Raw genomic sequence first — 20329 nt, 5'->3', positions numbered from 1 at the left:
TACAGGCTGCTCTGGTCTGTGGCTCTGGTCTGTGTTTCAGTCCACTAACCGTCAGGCCACTCTGGTCTGTGGCTCTGGTCTGTGTTTCAGTCCACTAACCGACAGGCCGCTCTGGTCTGTGTTTCAGTCCATTAACCTACAGGCCGCTCTGGTCTGTGGCTCTGGTCTGTGTTTCAGTCCACTAATCGACAGGCCGCTCTGGTCTGTTTCAGTCCACTAACCGTCAGGCCGCTCTGGTCTGTTTCAGTCCACTAACCGTCAGGCCGCTCTGGTCTGTGTTTCAGTCCACTAACCGTCAGGCCGCTCTGGTCTGTGTTTCAGTCCACTAACTGACAGGCCGCTCTGGTCTGTGTTTCAGTCCACTAACCGACAGATCGCTCTGGTCTGTGTTTCAGTCCACTAACCGTCAGGCCGCTCTGGTCTGTGTTTCAGTCCACTAACCGACAGGCCGCTCTGGTCTGTGTTTCATTCCACTAAGCTACAGGCCGCTCTGGTCTGTGTTTCCACTAACCGTCAGGCCGCTCTGGTCTGTGTTTCAGTCCACTAACCGACAGGCCGCTCTGGTCTGTGGCTCTGGTCTGTGTTTCAGTCCACTAACTGACAGGCCGCTCTGGTCTGTGTTTCAGTCCACTAACCTACAGGCCACTCTGGTCTGTGTTTTTTCCACTAACCTACAGGCCGCTCTGGTCTGTGTTTCAGTCCACTAACCTACAGGCCGCTCTGGTCTGTGGCTCTGGTCTGTGTTTCAGTCCACTAACCGACAGGCCGCTCTGGTCTGTGTTTCAGTCCACTAACCTACAGGCCGCTCTGGTCTGTGGCTCTGGTCTGTGTTTCAGTCCACTAACCGACAGATCGCTCTGGTCTGTGGCTCTGATCTGTGTTTCAGTCCACTAACCGACAGATCGCTCTGGTCTGTGGCTCTGATCTGTGTTTCAGTCCACTAACCGACAGGCCGCTCTGGTCTGTGTTTCAGTCCACTAACCGACAGGCCGCTCTGGTCTGTGTTTCAGTCCACTAACCTACAGGCCACTCTGGTCTGTGTTTTTTCCACTAACCTACAGGCCGCTCTGGTCTGTGGCTCTGGTCTGTGTTTCAGTCCACTAACCGTCAGGCCGCTCTGGTCTGTGGCTCTGGTCTGTGTTTCAGTCCACTAACCGACAGGCCGCTCTGGTCTGTGTTTCAGTCCACTAACCTACAGGCCGCTCTGGTCTGTGGCTCTGTTCTGTGTTTCAGTCCACTAACCGACAGGCCGCTCTGGTCTGTGGCTCTGGTCTGTGTTTCAGTCCACTAACCTACAGGCCACTCTGGTCTGTGTTTCAGTCCATTAACCTACAGGCCGCTCTGGTCTGTGGCTCTGGTCTGTGTTTCAGTCCACTAAGCTACAGGCCGCTCTGGTCTGTTTCAGTCCACTAACCGTCAGGCCTCTCTGGTCTGTGTTTCAGTCCACTAACCGTCAGGCCGCTCTGGTCTGTTTCAGTCCACTAACCGTCAGGCCGCTCTGGTCTGTGTTTCAGTCCACTAACCGTCAGGCCGCTCTGGTCTGTGTTTCAGTCCACTAACTGACAGGCTGCTCTGGTCTGTGTTTCAGTCCACTAACCGACAGATCGCTCTGGTCTGTGTTTCAGTCCACTAACCGTCAGGCTGCTCTGGTCTGTTTCAGTCCACTAACCGTCAGGCCGCTCTGGTCTGTGTTTCAGTCCACTAACTGTCAGGCCGCTCTGGTCTGTGTTTCAGTCCACTAACTGACAGATCGCTCTGGTCTGTGTTTCAGTCCACTAACCGTCAGGCCGCTCTGGTCTGTGTTTCAGTCCACTAACCGACAGGCCGCTCTGGTCTGTGTTTCATTCCACTAAACTACAGGCCGCTCTGGTCTTTGTTTCCACTAACCGTCAGGCCGCTCTGGTCTGTGTTTCAGTCCACTAACCGACAGGCCGCTCTGGTCTGTGTTTCAGTCCACTAACCGTCAGGCCGCTCTGGTCTGTGTTTCAGTCCACTAACTGACAGATCGCTCTGGTCTGTGTTTCAGTCCACTAACTGTCAGGCCGCTCTGGTCTGTGTTTCAGTCCACTAACCGACAGGCCGCTCTGGTCTGTGTTTCATTCCACTAAGCTACAGGCCGCTCTGGTCTGTGTTTCCACTAACCGTCAGGCCGCTCTGGTCTGTGTTTCAGTCCACTAACCGACAGGCCGCTCTGGTCTGTGTTTCAGTCCACTAAACGACAGGCCGCTCTGGTCTGTGTTTCCAGTCCACTAACCGACAGGCCGCTCTGGTCTGTGTTTCAGTCCACTAACTGACAGGCCGCTCTGGTCTGTGTTTCAGTCCACTAACCTACAGGCCACTCTGGTCTGTGTTTTTTCCACTAACCTACAGGCCGCTCTGGTCTGTGTTTCAGTCCACTAACCGACAGGCCGCTCTGGTCTGTGTTTCAGTCCACTAACTGACAGGCCGCTCTGGTCTGTGTTTCAGTCCACTAACCTACAGGCTGCTCTGGTCTGTGGCTCTGGTCTGTGTTTCAGTCCACTAACCGTCAGGCCACTCTGGTCTGTGGCTCTGGTCTGTGTTTCAGTCCACTAACCGACAGGCCGCTCTGGTCTGTGTTTCAGTCCATTAACCTACAGGCCGCTCTGGTCTGTGGCTCTGGTCTGTGTTTCAGTCCACTAATCGACAGGCCGCTCTGGTCTGTTTCAGTCCACTAACCGTCAGGCCGCTCTGGTCTGTTTCAGTCCACTAACCGTCAGGCCGCTCTGGTCTGTGTTTCAGTCCACTAACCATCAGGCCGCTCTGGTCTGTGTTTCAGTCCACTAACTGACAGGCCGCTCTGGTCTGTGTTTCAGTCCACTAACCGACAGATCGCTCTGGTCTGTGTTTCAGTCCACTAACCGTCAGGCCGCTCTGGTCTGTGTTTCAGTCCACTAACCGACAGGCCGCTCTGGTCTGTGTTTCATTCCACTAAGCTACAGGCCGCTCTGGTCTGTGTTTCCACTAACCGTCAGGCCGCTCTGGTCTGTGTTTCAGTCCACTAACCGACAGGCCGCTCTGGTCTGTGGCTCTGATCTGTGTTTCAGTCCACTAACCAACAGGCCGCTCTGGTCTGTGTTTCAGTCCACTAACTGACAGGCCGCTCTGGTCTGTGTTTCAGTCCACTAACCTACAGGCCACTCTGGTCTGTGTTTTTTCCACTAACCTACAGGCCGCTCTGGTCTGTGTTTCAGTCCACTAACCTACAGGCCGCTCTGGTCTGTGGCTCTGGTCTGTGTTTCAGTCCACTAACCGACAGGCCGCTCTGGTCTGTGTTTCAGTCCACTAACCTACAGGCCGCTCTGGTCTGTGGCTCTGGTCTGTGTTTCAGTCCACTAACCGACAGATCGCTCTGGTCTGTGGCTCTGATCTGTGTTTCAGTCCACTAACCGACAGATCGCTCTGGTCTGTGGCTCTGATCTGTGTTTCAGTCCACTAACCGACAGGCCGCTCTGGTCTGTGTTTCAGTCCACTAACCGACAGGCCGCTCTGGTCTGTGTTTCAGTCCACTAACCTACAGGCCACTCTGGTCTGTGTTTTTTCCACTAACCTACAGGCCGCTCTGGTCTGTGTTTCAGTCCACTAACCTACAGGCCGCTCTGGTCTGTGGCTCTGGTCTGTGTTTCAGTCCACTAACCGACAGGCCGCTCTGGTCTGTGGCTCTGGTCTGTGTTTCAGTCCACTAACCTACAGGCCACTCTGGTCTGTGTTTCAGTCCACTAACCTACAGGCCGCTCTGGTCTGTGGCTCTGGTCTGTGTTTCAGTCCACTAACCAACAGGCTGCTCTGGTCTGTGTTTCAGTCCACTAACCGACAGGCCACTCTGGTCTGTGTTTCAGTCCACTAAGCTACAGGCCTCTCTGGTCTGTGTATCAGTCCACTAACCTACAGGCCGCTCTGGTCTGTGTTTCAGTCCACTCAGCTACAGGCCGCTCTGGTCTGTGGCTCTGGTCTGTGTTTCAGTCCACTAACCGACAGGCCGCTCTGGTCTGTGTTTCAGTCCATTAACCTACAGGCCGCTCTGGTCTGTGGCTCTGGTCTGTGTTTCAGTCCACTAATCGACAGGCCGCTCTGGTCTGTTTCAGTCCACTAACCGTCAGGCCGCTCTGGTCTGTTTCAGTCCACTAACCGTCAGGCCGCTCTGGTCTGTGTTTCAGTCCACTAACCGTCAGGCCGCTCTGGTCTGTGTTTCAGTCCACTAACTGACAGGCCGCTCTGGTCTGTGTTTCAGTCCACTAACCGACAGATCGCTCTGGTCTGTGTTTCAGTCCACTAACCGTCAGGCCGCTCTGGTCTGTGTTTCAGTCCACTAACCGACAGGCCGCTCTGGTCTGTGTTTCATTCCACTAAGCTACAGGCTGCTCTGGTCTGTGTTTCCACTAACCGTCAGGCCGCTCTGGTCTGTGTTTCAGTCCACTAACCGACAGGCCGCTCTGGTCTGTGGCTCTGATCTGTGTTTCAGTCCACTAACCGACAGGCCGCTCTGGTCTGTGTTTCAGTCCACTAACTGACAGGCCGCTCTGGTCTGTGTTTCAGTCCACTAACCTACAGGCCACTCTGGTCTGTGTTTTTTCCACTAACCTACAGGCCGCTCTGGTCTGTGTTTCAGTCCACTAACCTACAGGCCGCTCTGGTCTGTGGCTCTGGTCTGTGTTTCAGTCCACTAACCGACAGGCCGCTCTGGTCTGTGTTTCAGTCCACTAACCTACAGGCCGCTCTGGTCTGTGGCTCTGGTCTGTGTTTCAGTCCACTAACCGACAGATCGCTCTGGTCTGTGGCTCTGATCTGTGTTTCAGTCCACTAACCGACAGATCGCTCTGGTCTGTGGCTCTGATCTGTGTTTCAGTCCACTAACCGACAGGCCGCTCTGGTCTGTGTTTCAGTCCACTAACCGACAGGCCGCTCTGGTCTGTGTTTCAGTCCACTAACCTACAGGCCACTCTGGTCTGTGTTTTTTCCACTAACCTACAGGCCGCTCTGGTCTGTGTTTCAGTCCACTAACCTACAGGCCGCTCTGGTCTGTGGCTCTGGTCTGTGTTTCAGTCCACTAACCGACAGGCCGCTCTGGTCTGTGGCTCTGGTCTGTGTTTCAGTCCACTAACCTACAGGCCACTCTGGTCTGTGTTTCAGTCCACTAACCTACAGGCCGCTCTGGTCTGTGGCTCTGGTCTGTGTTTCAGTCCACTAACCAACAGGCTGCTCTGGTCTGTGTTTCAGTCCACTAACCGACAGGCCACTCTGGTCTGTGTTTCAGTCCACTAAGCTACAGGCCGCTCTGGTCTGTGTATCAGTCCACTAACCTACAGGCCGCTCTGGTCTGTGTTTCAGTCCACTCAGCTACAGGCCGCTCTGGTCTGTGGCTCTGGTCTGTGTTTCAGTCCACTAACCTACAGGCCGCTCTGGTCTGTGTTTCAGTCCACTAACCTACAGGCTGCTCTGGTCTGTGTTTCAGTCCACTAACCGTCAGGCCGCTCTGGTCTGTGGTTCTGGTGTGTGTTTCAGTCCACTAACCTACAGGCCGCTCTGGTCTGTGTTTCAGTCCACTAAGCTACAGGCCACTCTGGTCTGTGTTTCAGTCCACTAACCGACAGGCCGCTCTGGTCTGTGGCTCTGGTCTGTGTTTCAGTCCACTAAGCTACAGGCCACTCTGGTCTGTGTTTCAGTCCACTAAGCTACAGGCCACTCTGGTCTGTGTTTCAGTCCACTAACCGACAGGCCGCTCTGGTCTGTGGCTCTGGTCTGTGTTTCAGTCCACTAAGCTACAGGCCACTCTGGTCTGTGTTTCAGTCCACTAAGCTACAGGCCACTCTGGTCTGTGTTTCAGTCCACTAACCTACAGGCCACTCTGGTCTGTGTTTCAGTCCACTAACCGACAGGCCGCTCTGGTCTGTGGCTCTGGTCTGTGTTTCAGTCCACTAAGCTACAGGCCACTCTGGTCTGTGTTTCAGTCCACTAAGCTACAGGCCACTCTGGTCTGTGTTTCAGTCCACTAAGCTACAGGCCACTCTGGTCTGTGTTTCAGTCCACTAACCGTCATGCCGCTCTGGTCTGTGTTTCAGTCCACTAACTGACAGGCCGCTCTGGTCTGTGTTTCAGTCCACTAACCGACAGATCGCTCTGGTCTGTGTTTCAGTCCACTAACCGTCAGGCCGCTCTGGTCTGTGTTTCAGTCCACTAACTGACAGGCCGCTCTGGTCTGTGTTTCATTCCACTAAGCTACAGGCCGCTCTGGTCTGTGTTTCCACTAACCGTCAGGCCGCTCTGGTCTGTGTTTCAGTCCACTAACCGACAGATCGCTCTGGTCTGTGGCTCTGATCTGTGTTTCAGTCCACTAACCGACAGATCGCTCTGGTCTGTGGCTCTGATCTGTGTTTCAGTCCACTAACCGACAGGCCGCTCTGGTCTGTGTTTCAGTCCACTAACCGACAGGCCGCTCTGGTCTGTGTTTCAGTCCACTAACCTACAGGCCACTCTGGTCTGTGTTTTTTCCACTAACCTACAGGCCGCTCTGGTCTGTGTTTCAGTCCACTAACCTACAGGCCGCTCTGGTCTGTGGCTCTGGTCTGTGTTTCAGTCCACTAACCGACAGGCCGCTCTGGTCTGTGGCTCTGGTCTGTGTTTCAGTCCACTAACCTACAGGCCACTCTGGTCTGTGTTTCAGTCCACTAACCTACAGGCCGCTCTGGTCTGTGGCTCTGGTCTGTGTTTCAGTCCACTAACCAACAGGCTGCTCTGGTCTGTGTTTCAGTCCACTAACCGACAGGCCACTCTGGTCTGTGTTTCAGTCCACTAAGCTACAGGCCGCTCTGGTCTGTGTATCAGTCCACTAACCTACAGGCCGCTCTGGTCTGTGTTTCAGTCCACTCAGCTACAGGCCGCTCTGGTCTGTGGCTCTGGTCTGTGTTTCAGTCCACTAACCTACAGGCCGCTCTGGTCTGTGTTTCAGTCCACTAACCTACAGGCTGCTCTGGTCTGTGTTTCAGTCCACTAACCGTCAGGCCGCTCTGGTCTGTGGCTCTGGTGTGTGTTTCAGTCCACTAACCTACAGGCCGCTCTGGTCTGTGTTTCAGTCCACTAAGCTACAGGCCACTCTGGTCTGTGTTTCAGTCCACTAACCGACAGGCCGCTCTGGTCTGTGGCTCTGGTCTGTGTTTCAGTCCACTAAGCTACAGGCCACTCTGGTCTGTGTTTCAGTCCACTAAGCTACAGGCCACTCTGGTCTGTGTTTCAGTCCACTAACCTACAGGCCACTCTGGTCTGTGTTTCAGTCCACTAACCTACAGGCCACTCTGGTCTGTGTGTTTTGGATCTGGTTTCTCTACTTGGTCCCTAAAATGAAGGATTGCAGAAAGGGCAGCAACAGTCGCCATAAGTTCTGCATCTCAAATGACACCCTATTCCCTACATAGTGCACTACTTTAGGGCTCTGGTCAAGAGCAGTGCACTATGTAGGGAATAGGGTCCCGTTTGGGACATAGATAACTAATGGGAAATCTGCCTCTATTCCAACCCAAACATGGTGTGATTAAATTGCTTTGATCCCTGTGATTTGGGACAGCTTTCCCAGTAATGACCAAAGAAGAGCAATCTCATTATTGTGAGGGAAGGCATGGGAAAATCCATCGGGCTCAGAAATCAGAAAAATGTGCATCCCAAATGGCACCCTATTCCCTGTTTAGTGCACTACATTTGACCAGAAGCCTATGTGCTCTATGGGTAAAAGTAGTGCACGAAATTGGGAATACAGTGCCATTTGGGACACAGGGGTTTGGAGTGATGTGGTTTTATTGGAACAGAGAGTTCCTAGAATAAACAATTATTAATCGGAAGGGTTACTGAGGTCACGACCTTGGGCAATGTTTCATTCCACAAAGTTGTCTTTTTCCCTGTAATCGTTCGCTCCCTATTGAAGATCTGACAGGACTGGATAGGGGAAAGCAATATGGCGGAAAACAGATGAAGATAGCTGTTTTCTTAGGCAGAGTGCAGAGGCTTCGGAAACACACATTAAGCGCTTCCAGCAGATATATTTTCTATTACAATAAAACCAATTGAAACCAAGGCAGATCTTGTAGTGGACAACATATCTTGGCAGAGTGGGTTGAGCTGCTAATTGCTCGCTTAACTCATATAGCCCTCAGGAAATACAGCTAACTACTACCTATAGCCCTGAGGAAATACAGCTAATTACTACATATAGCCCTCAGGAAATACAGCTAACTACTACCTATAGCCCTGAGGAAATACAGATAACTACTACTTATAGCCCTCAGGAAATACAGCTAATTACTACCTATAGCCCTGAGGAAATACAGCTAACTACTACATATATCCCTGAGGAAATACAGCTAACTACTACCTATAGCCCTCAGGAAATACAGCTAACTACTACTTATAGCCCTGAGGAAATACAGCTAACTACTACTTATAGCCCTGAGGAAATGCAGCTAACTACTACTTATAGCCCTGAGGAAATACAGCTAACTACTACTTATAGCCCTCAGGAAATACAGATAACTACTACTTATAGCCCTGAGGAAATATAGCTAACTACTACTTATAGCCCTGAGGAAATACAGCTAACTACTACTTATAGCCCTCAGGAAATACAGCTAACTACTACCTATAGCCCTGAGGAAATACAGCTAACTACTACTTTAATGTATACGTACAGGCTGTGGTGTAAGTGGCTCACGTTTGTGTGTGTGTGTGTGTGTGTGTGTGTGTGTGTGTGTGTGTGTGTGTGTGTGTGTGTGTGTGTGTGTGTGTGTGTGTGTGTGTGTGTGTGTGTGTGTGTGTGTGTTTGTCGGAGTACGGAGAGAAAAAAAAAAGGTATATGTATGAAACGTATGCATTCACTACTGTAAGTCGCTCTGGATAAGTGCGTCTGCTAAATGACTATAATGTAAAATGTTAAAAAAATGTGTCCAGCATCATCCCAGTGCGTAGTACTATCAGTGTTAATACCGCTGAAGGGTAGGATTAAACAGGTCAGTCTCGATCTCTTCCTGTCTTCCTCTGTTACTATGGAGACTTACTACAGTGTCAGTATAGATAGAGGTCTATATGAGTACAGACTCTGTTACTATGGAGACTCACTACAGTGTCAGTTAGAGGTCTATATGAGTACAGACTCTGTTACTATGGAGACTTACTACAGTGTCAGTTAGAGGTATATATGAGTACAGACTCTGTTACTATGGAGACTCACTACAGTGTCAGTGATAGAGGTCTATATGAGTACAGACTCTGTTACTATGGAGACTTACTACAGTGTCAGTTAGAGGTCTATATGAGTACAGACTCTGTTACTATGGAGACTCACTACAGTGTCAGTATAGATAGAGGTCTATATGAGTACAGACTCTGTTACTATGGAGACTCACTACAGTGTCAGTTAGAGAACTATATGAGTACAGACTCTGTTACTATGGAGACTAACCACAGTGTCAGTATAGATAGAGGTCTATATGAGTACAGACTCTGTTACTATGGAAACTTACTACAGTGTCAGTATAGATAGAGGTCTATATGAGTACAGACTCTGTTACTATGGAGACTCACTACAGTGTCAGTTAGAGGTCTATATGAGTACAGACTCTGTTACTATGGAGACTCACTACAGTGTCAGTTAGAGGTCTATATGAGTACAGACTCTGTTACTATGGAGACTTACTACAGTGTCAGTATAGATAGAGGTCTATATGAGTACAGACTCTGTTACTATGGAGACTTACTACAGTGTCAGTATAGAGGTCTATATGAGTACATACTGTTACTATGGAGACTCACTACAGTGTCAGTATAGATAGAGGTCTATATGAGTACAGACTCTGTTTCTATGGAGACTCACTACAGTGTCAGTATAGATAGAGGTCTATATGAGTACAGACTCTGTTACTATGGAGACTTACTACAGTGTCAGTATAGATAGAGGTCTATATGAGTACAGACTCTGTTACTATGGAGACTTACTACAGTGTCAGTATAAAGGTATATATGAGTACAGACTCTGTTACTATGGAGACTCACTACAGTGTCAGTTAGAGGTCTATATGAGTACAGACTCTGTTACTATGGAGACTAACCACAGTGTCAGTTAGAGGTCTATATGAGTACAGACTCTGTTACTATGGAGACTCACTACAGTGTCAGTTAGAGGTCTATATGAGTACAGACTCTGTTACTATGGAGACTCACTACAGTGTCAGTAGTAGAGGTCTATATGAGTACAGACTGTTACTATGGAGACTCACTACAGTGTCAGTAGATAGAGGTCTATATGAGTACAGACTCTGTTACTATGGAGACTCACTACAGTGTCAGTTAGAGGTCTATATGAGTACAGACTCTGTTACTATGGAGACTTACTACAGTGTCAGTATAGATAGAGGTCTATATGAGTACAGACTCTGTTACTATGGAGACTTACTACAGTGTCAGTTAGAGGTCTATATGAGTACAGACTCTGTTACTATGGAGACTAACCACAGTGTCAGTTAGAGGTCTATATGAGTACAGACTCTGTTACTATGGAGACTTACTACAGTGTCAGTTAGAGGTATATATGAGTACAGACTGTTACTATGGAGACTCACTACAGTGTCAGTTAGAGGTCTATATGAGTACAGACTCTGTTACTATGGAGACTAACCACAGTGTCAGTTAGAGGTCTATATGAGTACAGATCTGTTATCAGCTGTTGTCAGACACAAGTGCGTCTTAAAAGACAATTATCTTCCTCAATAGCGTGCAGTGAATTCTACTAGATGAAAAGTTGAAATGAGTACGACATCCTGACATTTAAAGCAAACTAATATTTCAGAAATGTCACGTACTATAAAAGGTTGTATTTTCTTCTACCCAGAAGACCTACTAAGTCTGGGTATTTGGACTGTTAAAACATGGTTATTTAAAATAAGTTATGTAGAACATGCTCTCTGCTACAGCTCATATTAGATAAACTCATCAAGTCTTTTAGACCAGTGACTTATGTAACTTGTCCCTTGGGCTCCAGAAATTGACTAAATTAATCAAATGTTCCATTGTTACTATCCCTACTGTAGTGAATGGAACTAACTGCATTGCTATGTTATATCATATCATAATGAACTGAGGGAGAAGGACCAGGTCTCTAGTGGGTCGTGATCCCAGATTGGTTATATCATATCATAATGAACTGAGGGAGAAGGACCAGGTCTCTAGTGGGTCGTGATCCCAGATTGGTTATATCATATCATAATGAACTGAGGGAGAAGGACCAGGTCTCTAGTGGGTCGTGATCCCAGATTGGTTATATCATATCATAATGAACTGAGGGAGAAGGACCAGGTCTCTAGTGGTTCGTGAACCCAGATTGGTTATATCATATCATAATGAACTGAGGGAGAAGGACCAGGTCTCTAGTGGGTCGTGATCCCAGATTGGTTATATCATATCATAATGAACTGAGGGAGAAGGACCAGGTCTCTAGTGGGTCGTGATCCCAGATTGGTTATATCATATCGTAATGAACTGAGGGAGAAGGACCAGGTCTCTAGTGGTTCGTGAACCCAGATTGGTTATATCATATCGTAATGAACTGAGGGAGAAGGACCAGGTCTCTAGTGGGTCGTGATCCCAGATTGGTTATATCATATCGTAATGAACTGAGGGAGAAGGACCAGGTCTCTAGTGGGTCGTGATCCCAGATTGGTTATATCATATCATAATGAACTGAGGGAGAAGGACCAGGTCTCTAGTGGGTCGTGATCCCAGATTGGTTATATCATATCGTAATGAACTGAGGGAGAAGGACCAGGTCTCTAGTGGGTCGTGATCCCAGATTGGTTATATCATATCATAATGAACTGAGGGAGAAGGACCAGGTCTCTAGTGGGTCGTGATCCCAGATTGGTTATATCATATCATAATGAACTGAGGGAGAAGGACCAGGTCTCTAGTGGGTCGTGATCCCAGATTGGTTATATCATATCATAATGAACTGAGGGAGAAGGACCAGGTCTCTAGTGGGTCGTGATCCCAGATTGGTTATATCATATCATAATGAACTGAGGGAGAAGGACCAGGTCTCTAGTGGGTCGTGATCCCAGATTGGTTATATCATATCATAATGAACTGAGGGAGAAGGACCAGGTCTCTAGTGGGTCGTGATCCCAGATTGGTTATATCATATTGTAATGAACTGAGGGTCTCTAGTGGGTTGCGAACACAGATCGCCTGGCCCAAAGAGAAAGGCCCTAGGTAGACACAATCCCAATAAGGATATCCCAGAGGAAGAGATGGTAATGTGTTTATCATCTAGTGTCGTTACACTACTCCACTTCCAATCAATCTCTTCTAGGGGTTGTGTCTGATTTGGCACCCTATTCACTATGTAGTGAACTACTTTGGACAAGGGCACATAGAGGGCTTTGGTCAAAGTAGTGCACTATATAGGAAATAGGGTGCCATTTCAGATGCATCCTAGGTTGAACTCATGAACCAGTGAGTGACAGGAGAAGTGGTTGTGGTGACATCTCATCTCTCAGGAGGTCAGTTCTGGTGGGATAAAGAGATAGAGACATATCACTGATGAACTGTTTGTTCTGAGCCCAGTTCTGGTGGGATAAAGAATTGGAGACATAGAACAAACAGTTAATCAGTGATATGTCTCTATCTCTTTATCCCACCAGAACTGGGCTCAGAACAAACAGTTAATCAGTGATATGTCTCTGTTTGTTCTGAGGCCAGTTCTGGTGGGATAAAGAGATAGAGACAAATCACTGATTAACAAGTCTCCTTCAGCGGTCAAGGAAGGTCCAGGAAGGGCCCTCTCAACAGTTTTCACCTCTTTGTTTACTCTTAGTCTATACCGTTTACAGATTGTATACTTCCCTTAAGTGCTCTTCTTACTTTCCCTTGTCTGGTAGAGACGTGATTAGTGTTGTCACGATACCAGCCAATAGGGCTCCTGTAATTTATATCAGATTTAAAATACCTGGGCCCTATTCACAAAGCCTCTCAGATTAGGAGTGCTAATCTAGGATCAGTTTTGCCTATTAGATAATATTGAATAAGACAGGTGGGGACCAGATCCTAGATGAGCTCTCCTAGTCTGAGAGGCTTTGTGAACACAGGCCCTGGTTAGTTATGCTTAGATATTCCAGGTAAAATGTGCCCCCTAAACCCTGGGTCGTCTGCCCGCCACAAGACCATTAGCCCGCTGAGCTATAGTTTGGGGAGCCAAAACAAGTCTTCAGGACTCTGGTCTGAGGCAAGGTTACTCATCATACAAGCGGGATTCACTGAACCACCCTCTCTTATACTTCATATTCTGATGACATCACATGATGTGATTAATACATCCTCACCTTGATGACATCACCGTTTGACCTGTGACCTTGTGTTGACCTCACCTCACCAGGACACCTCCAGGCAGGAGACCAGATCTTGGAGGTGAATGGGGAGAGTTTACTAGGGGTCACCAGTGAAAGGTAGGTTCAACAATAGAAAACAACTCTCTCTTCATTGGAAAAAGACCAGTGAAATTTGTGTTGATGTAGTCAAGACATTAACGTTTTGTTTTTCTGTTATTGTTTTATACAGAGCAGTAGACGTTCTGAGATCAGCGTCCTCGAGCAACCAAATGCGCCTTCTGATCGCCAGAGACGAGGAAGCAAGGTAGGCCGTGAGGACCGTGTCTAGAAAGGAGATGCACACGACCACGTATCATTGACCACATTCTGTAGGCTTAGTGTCAATACCCTTAATCACAACTTTAGCGTCAACACGCATTGGGTCGCTGATGTGAGTGTCTGTAATCCGCATTTGTGTCTGAAGTCTGAATTTCAGCTATCAGGTGTTTTGTGTCGGCTTGGAACTCCAATTGTGCTCCATGTCCATCTGTGTCCCTGAATGTCCTTTATCTCTCAACTTGGCCTGCCTGTCCTCCTCCTCTTCCTCCTTCTCCTACTCCTTCTCCTCCTTCTCTTCCTCCTCTTAAAAATTGAGATTATTAAAAAGATGCCATTTTTTAATTATTCAAAGTAAAAATGAATAATTTTGTTGATAAACCAGATGGTTGGCATGGCGCTGAGAGTTTCTTTGGCTTCCTCTTTGAAGATGAATAACCCTGGCAGTGGCATGGTGGACATTTTGGGCAGGGTTTTTGGGCTGGGACGCCCTCGCTCCACCTCAGGCACTTCTTCTTCCTACCTTTCTCTCCACCCCTGGCAGCTAGCAACAAGAGGATGAATGGAAAGACATTTAGTACAGACTGTTAATCCAAACTGATGAACCTGTGAACTTGCTACGCTGATCCTCAGCACGAGGGCCCCAAAAGGGTGTGTGCTCAGCCCCCTCCTGTACTCCCTGTTCACCCATGACTGCGTGGCCATGCACGTCTCCAACTCAATCATCAAGTTTGCAGACAACACAACAGTAGTAGGCCTGATTACCAACAATGATGAGACAGCCTACAGCGAGGAGGTGAGGGCACTGGTGAAGTGGTGCCAGGAAAATAACCTTTCCCTCAACGTCAACAAAACAAAAGGAGCTGATTGTGGACTTCAGGAGATAGCAGAAAGAGCACGCCCCCATCCACATCAATGGGGCCGGAGTGGAGAAGGTGAAAAGCTTCGAGCTGTTTGGCGTGCACATCACTGATCCACAGACAGTGTAGTGAAGAAGGCTTCAACAGCATCTCTTCAACCTCAGGAGGATGAAGAAATTCAGCTTGACCCCCTTAAGATCCTCACCAACTTCTACAGATGCACCGGTGAGAGCATCCTGTCTGGCTGTATCACCGCCTGGCAACCACAGAGCTCTCCAGAGGGTGGTGCGGTCAGCCCAACACATCACCAGGGGCACACTGCCTGCCCTCCAGGACATCTATAGCATCCCGGTGTCACAGGAAGGCCAAGAAGATCATCAAGGACCTCAGCCACCCGAGCCACAGCCTGTTCCCTCCGCTACCATCTACAAGAAGGAGACAGTAAAGGTGCATCAAAGCTGGGACAGAGATACTGAAAACAGCTTCTACGTCACCTCCCTGACTAAGACCCTTCTCCCCCGATTGCTCAGTTTGGCCGGGCGGCCAGCTCTAGGAAGAGTCTTAGTGGTTACAAATTTCTTCAATTTAAGAATGATTGGGGTCTTGGGGACCTTCAATGCTCCAGACATGTTTTGGTACCCTTCCCCAGATCTGTGCCACTACACAATCCTGTCTCGGCGCTCCACGGAAAATTCCTTCGACCTCATGGCTTGGTTTTTGCTGTGACGTGCACTGTCAACTGTGGGACCTTTTATAGACAGGTGTGTGCCTTTCCAAATCATGACCAATCAATTGAATTTACCACAGTTGGACTCCAATCAAGTTGTAGAAACATCTCAAGGATGATCAATGGGAACAGGATGCACCTGAGCTCAATTTCGAGTCTCAGAGCAGAGGTTCTGAAAACGTATGTAAATAAGATATTTCAGTTTTTCTATTTTTAATACATTAGCAGAAATGTCTAAAAACCTGTTTTCGCTTTGTCAATATGGGTTATTGTGTGTAGATTGATGAGGAAAACACTTTTTTCCCCATCCCTTTTAGAATAAGGCTGTAACGTAACAAAATGTGGAAAAAGCCAAGGGGTCTGAATTCTTTCCGAATGCACTGTATATATTCATATTCTGGACATTGCTTGTTCTGCTATTTCTTGATTTCTTTCTTTAAATGTTTTTAGGATTTGTGTGTATTGTTTTGTAATGTTCGGTATTGCTGCACTGTTAGCCCTAGAAACATAAGCATCTGCAAAATATGTGTACGTAACCAGTAACATTTGATTTGATTTGAAAGTCAGGGAAGAGAACCACATTACACAGCAAACAGTAAAATATAACTTTTACTACGTGATGAATTCTTGATTTGCTCTAAACAGCCAGTGGAAGGTTATATCTGTCAAAACATATACAGAGAGAACCTGCATCCCCCACTCATCATATTCTGCCATCTTGTAGCCTATTGTTTTTAGCATTTAACATTTAGCCAGGTTGCTAATCTAACCACAATGCCATAGCAACAACCGACCGGGGTGGTCAGTTTTGACATTGTGAGTTAGCATAAAACCAGGTCACACTAGCTGTAACACACGCGCACGCACGAACACACACACACGCACGCACGCACGCACACACACACGCACACACACACACACACACACACACACACACACACACACACACACACACACACACACACACACACACACACACAGTAAGGCAGGCTATACAGGCTACAGAATGTACAAGCTACAGGCAGGAGAGGCAGGAAAGCAGGCTACCACAGGTAGGCAGGCTACAGGCAGGAAAGCAGGCTACAGGCAGGAAAGCAGGCTACAGGCAGGAGAGGCAGGCTACAGACAGGAAAGCAGGCTACAGACAGGAAAGCAGGCTACAGGCAGGAAAGCTACAGGCAGGAGAGGCAGGAAAGCAGGCTACAGACAGGAAAGCAGGCTACAGGCAGGAAAGCAGGCTACAGACAGGAAAGCAGGCTACAGGCAGGAAAGCAGGCTACAGACAGGAGAGGCAGGCTACAGACAGGAAAGCAGGCTACAGGCAGGAAAGCTACAGGCAGGAGAGGCAGGAAAGCAGGCTACAGGCAGGAAAGCAGGCTACAGACAGGAAAGCAGGCTACAGGCAGGAAAGCAGGCTACAGACAGGAAAGCAGGCTACAGGCAGGAAAGCAGGCTACAGACAGGAAAGCAGGCTACAGGCAGGAAAGCAGGCTAGTTTTTCCTAGCCACCGTGCTTCTACACTTGCATTGCTTGCTGTTTGGGGTTTTAGGCTGGGTTTCTGTACAGCACTTTGAGATATCAGCTGATGTAAGAAGGGCTTTATAAATACATTTGATTTGATATATACAGGAAAGCGGACTACATGTAGAAAGCAGGCGACAGGCAGAAAAGCAGGCTGCTGGCAGGAAAGCAGGCTACAGACAGGAAAGCAGGCTACAGGCAGGAAAGCAGGCTACAGACAGGAAAGCAGGCTACAGGCAGGAAAGCAGGCTACAGACAGGAAAGCAGGTTACAGACAGGAAAGCAGGCTACAGACAGGAGAGGCAGGCTACAGGCAGGAAAGCAGGTTACATACAGGAAAGCAGGCTACAGGCAGGAGAGGCAGGCTACAGGCAGAAAAGCAGGCTACTGGCGGGAAAGCAGGCTACAGGCAGAAAAGCTACAGGCAGGAGAGGCAGGAAAGCAGGCTACAGACAGGAAAGCAGGCTACAGGCAGGAAAGCAGGCTACAGACAGGAAAGCAGGCTACAGGCAGGAAAGCAGGCTACAGGCAGGAAAGCAGGTTACAGACAGGAAAGCAGGCTACAGGCAGGAGAGGCAGGCTACAGGCAGAAAAGCAGGCTACTGGCGGGAAAGCAGGCTACAGGCAGAAAAGCTACAGGCAGGAGAGGCAGGAAAGCAGGCTACAGGCAGGAAAGCAGGCTACAGACAGGAAAGCAGGCTACAGACAGGAAAGCAGGCTACAGACAGGAAAGCATGCTACAGGCTACAGGCAGGAAAGCAGGCTACAGGCGGGAAATCAGGCTACAGACAGGAAATCAGGCTACAGGCAGGAAATCAGGCTACAGGCAGGAAAGCAGGCTACTGGCGGGAAAGCAGGCTACAGGCAGGAAAGCATGCTACAGGCAGGAAAGCAGGCTACAGGCAGGAAAGCAGGCTACAGGCAGGAAAGCAGGCTACAGACAGGAAAGCAGGCTACAGGCAGGAAAGCAGGCTACAGACAGGAAAGCAGGCTACAGGCAGAAAAGCAGGCTACAGACAGGAAAGCAGGCTACAGGCAGAAAAGCAGGCTACAGACAGGAAAGCAGGCTACAGACAGGAAAGCATGCTACAGGCTACAGGCAGGAAAGCAGGCTACAGGCGGGAAATCAGGCTACAGGCAGGAAAGTAGGCTACAGACAGGAAAGCAGGCTACTGGCGGGAAAGCAGGCTACAGGCAGGAAAGCAGGCTACAGGCAGAAAAGCAGGCTACTGGCGGGAAAGCAGGCTACAGGCAGAAAAGCAGGCTACAGACAGAAAAGCATGCTACAGGCTACAGGCAGGAAAGCAGGCTACAGACAGGAAAGCATGCTACAGGCTACAGGCAGGAAAGCAGGCTACAGGTGGGAAAGCAGGCTACAGGCAGGAAAGCAGGCTACAGACAGGAAAGCATGCTACAGGCTACAGGTGGGAAAGCAGGCTACAGGCAGGAAAGCAGGCTACAGACAGGAAAGCAGGCTACAGACAGGAAAGCAGGCTACAGACAGGAAAGCAGGTTACAGGCAGGAAAGCAGGCTACAGGCTACAGACAGGAAAGCAGGCTACAGACAGGAAAGCAGGCTACAGGCAGGAAAGCAGGCTACAGGCAGGAAAGCAGGCTACAGGCAGGAAAGCAGGCTACAGGCAGGAAAGCAGGCTACAGGCAGGAAAGCAGGCTACAGGCAGGAAAGCAGGTTACAGGCAGGAAAGCAGGCTACAGGCTAAGCTGTGGACAGTACTCACGATGAGATGAGCCTGTGCTTCTCACATCGTTCTATAATCTGTGTTCTGTGCCTTAACCAACACTCAGAGCTCAGCACACAGGCCAAGGCAGGAGGGATGGAGAGGAGTGGAGGAGAAGACAGGAGGGGAACGGAGAGGAGGGGATGGAGGGATTATGCCTTTCCGTTTTATCTTCCTTTCTCTCTTCATCTCTCTCTCTCTAATCCCCCTCTCCCTCTCTCTCATTCTTTCCCCTATCCTCCCTCGTTCTGCATCTCCTCCATGCTATTTGGGTCCACTACGCAGTAATATTAACCTGGTTGTTAAAGCCTTAGTACCATTGATCTGTGATGAGAGGGGGTCAGAAATAGAAAGGGAACATGAAGCTAGAGTCAACCTCTATTTAACCAGGGAATCCTGTTGAAATGAACATTTACAATATAACTAAATATGAAGCTAGAGCCAACCTCTATTTAACCAGGGAATCCTGTTGAAATGAACATTTACAATATAACTAAACATGAAGCTAGAGCCAACCTCTATTTAACCAGGGAATCCTGTTGAAATGAACATTTACAATATAACTAAACATGAAGCTAGAACCAACCTCTATTTAACCAGGGAATCCTGTTGAAATGAACATTTACAATAGACCTGAGATTCAGACTGGACATTCCCCTGCAGTGAGGTTAAGTATACCAGAGATTCAGACTGGACATTCCCCTGCAGTGAGGTTAAGTATACCAGAGATTCAGACTTGACATTCCCCTGCAGTGAGGTTAAGTATACCAGAGATTCAGACTGGACATTCCCCTGCAGTGAGGTTAAGTATACCAGAGATTCAGACTGGACATTCCCCTGCAGTGAGGTTAAGTATACCAGAGATTCAGACTGGACATTCCCCTGCAGTGAGAGTTAAGTATACCAGAGATTCAGACTGGACATTCCCCTGCAGTGAGGTTAAATATACCAGAGATTCAGACTGGACATTCCCCTGCAGTGAGGTTAAGTATACCTGAGATTCAGACTGGACATTCCCCTGCAGTGAGGTTAAATATACCAGAGATTCAGACTGGACATTCCCCTGCAGTGAGGTTAAGTATACCTGAGATTCAGACTGGACATTCCCCTGCAGTGAGGTTAAGTATACCAGAGATTCAGACTGGACATTCCCCTGCAGTGAGGTTAAGTATACCAGAGATTCAGACTGGACATTCCCCTGCAGTGAGGTTAAGTATACCAGAGATTCAGACTGGACATTCCCCTGCAGTGAGGTTAAGTATACCAGAGATTCAGACTGGACATTCCCCTGCAGTGAGGTTAAGTATACCAGAGATTCAGACTGGACATTCCCCTGCAGTGAGGTTAAGTATACCAGAGATTCAGACTGGACATTCCCCTGCAGTGAGGTTAAGTATACCAGAGATTCAGACTGGACATTCCCCTGCAGTGAGGTTAAGTATACCAGAGATTCAGACTGGACATTCCCCTGCAGTGAGGTTAAGTATACCAGAGATTCAGACTGGACATTCCCCTGCAGTGAGGTTAAATATACCAGAGATTCAGACTGGACATTCCCCTGCAGTGAGGTTAAGTATACCAGAGATTCAGACTGGACATTCCCCTGCAGTGAGGTTAAGTATACCAGAGATTCAGACTGGACATTCCCCTGCAGTGAGGTTAAGTATACCAGAGATTCAGACTGGACATTCCCCTGCAGTGAGGTTAAGTATACCAGAGATTCAGACTTGACATTCCCCTGCAGTGAGGTTAAGTATACCAGAGATTCAGACTGGACATTCCCCTGCAGT

At 48.6% G+C, this 20329-nt stretch overlaps 1 protein-coding gene across 6 annotated transcripts in view; it reads left to right on the top strand.

Moving 5' to 3' along the window:
* Positions 1 to 20329, top strand: part of LOC106606366 (syntaxin-binding protein 4) — a 170822-nt gene that overhangs the window by 92216 nt on the left and 58277 nt on the right. For all 6 annotated transcript variants that reach the window (XM_045719569.1, XM_045719567.1, XM_045719565.1 and 3 more), the window contains 2 exons: positions 13424 to 13493; positions 13606 to 13680. In XM_045719569.1, coding sequence (XP_045575525.1) covers positions 13424 to 13493; positions 13606 to 13680 — 145 coding nt within the window. The remainder of the gene's footprint in view (positions 1 to 13423; positions 13494 to 13605; positions 13681 to 20329) is intronic.

Source organism: Salmo salar, chromosome ssa06 (assembly GCF_905237065.1).
Source record: "Salmo salar chromosome ssa06, Ssal_v3.1, whole genome shotgun sequence".
In the NCBI taxonomy this organism is placed as follows: Eukaryota; Metazoa; Chordata; class Actinopteri; order Salmoniformes; family Salmonidae; genus Salmo; species Salmo salar.
Note: the sequence above shows the minus strand (reverse complement) of the source record. Positions and strands in the feature narration are given on the sequence as shown.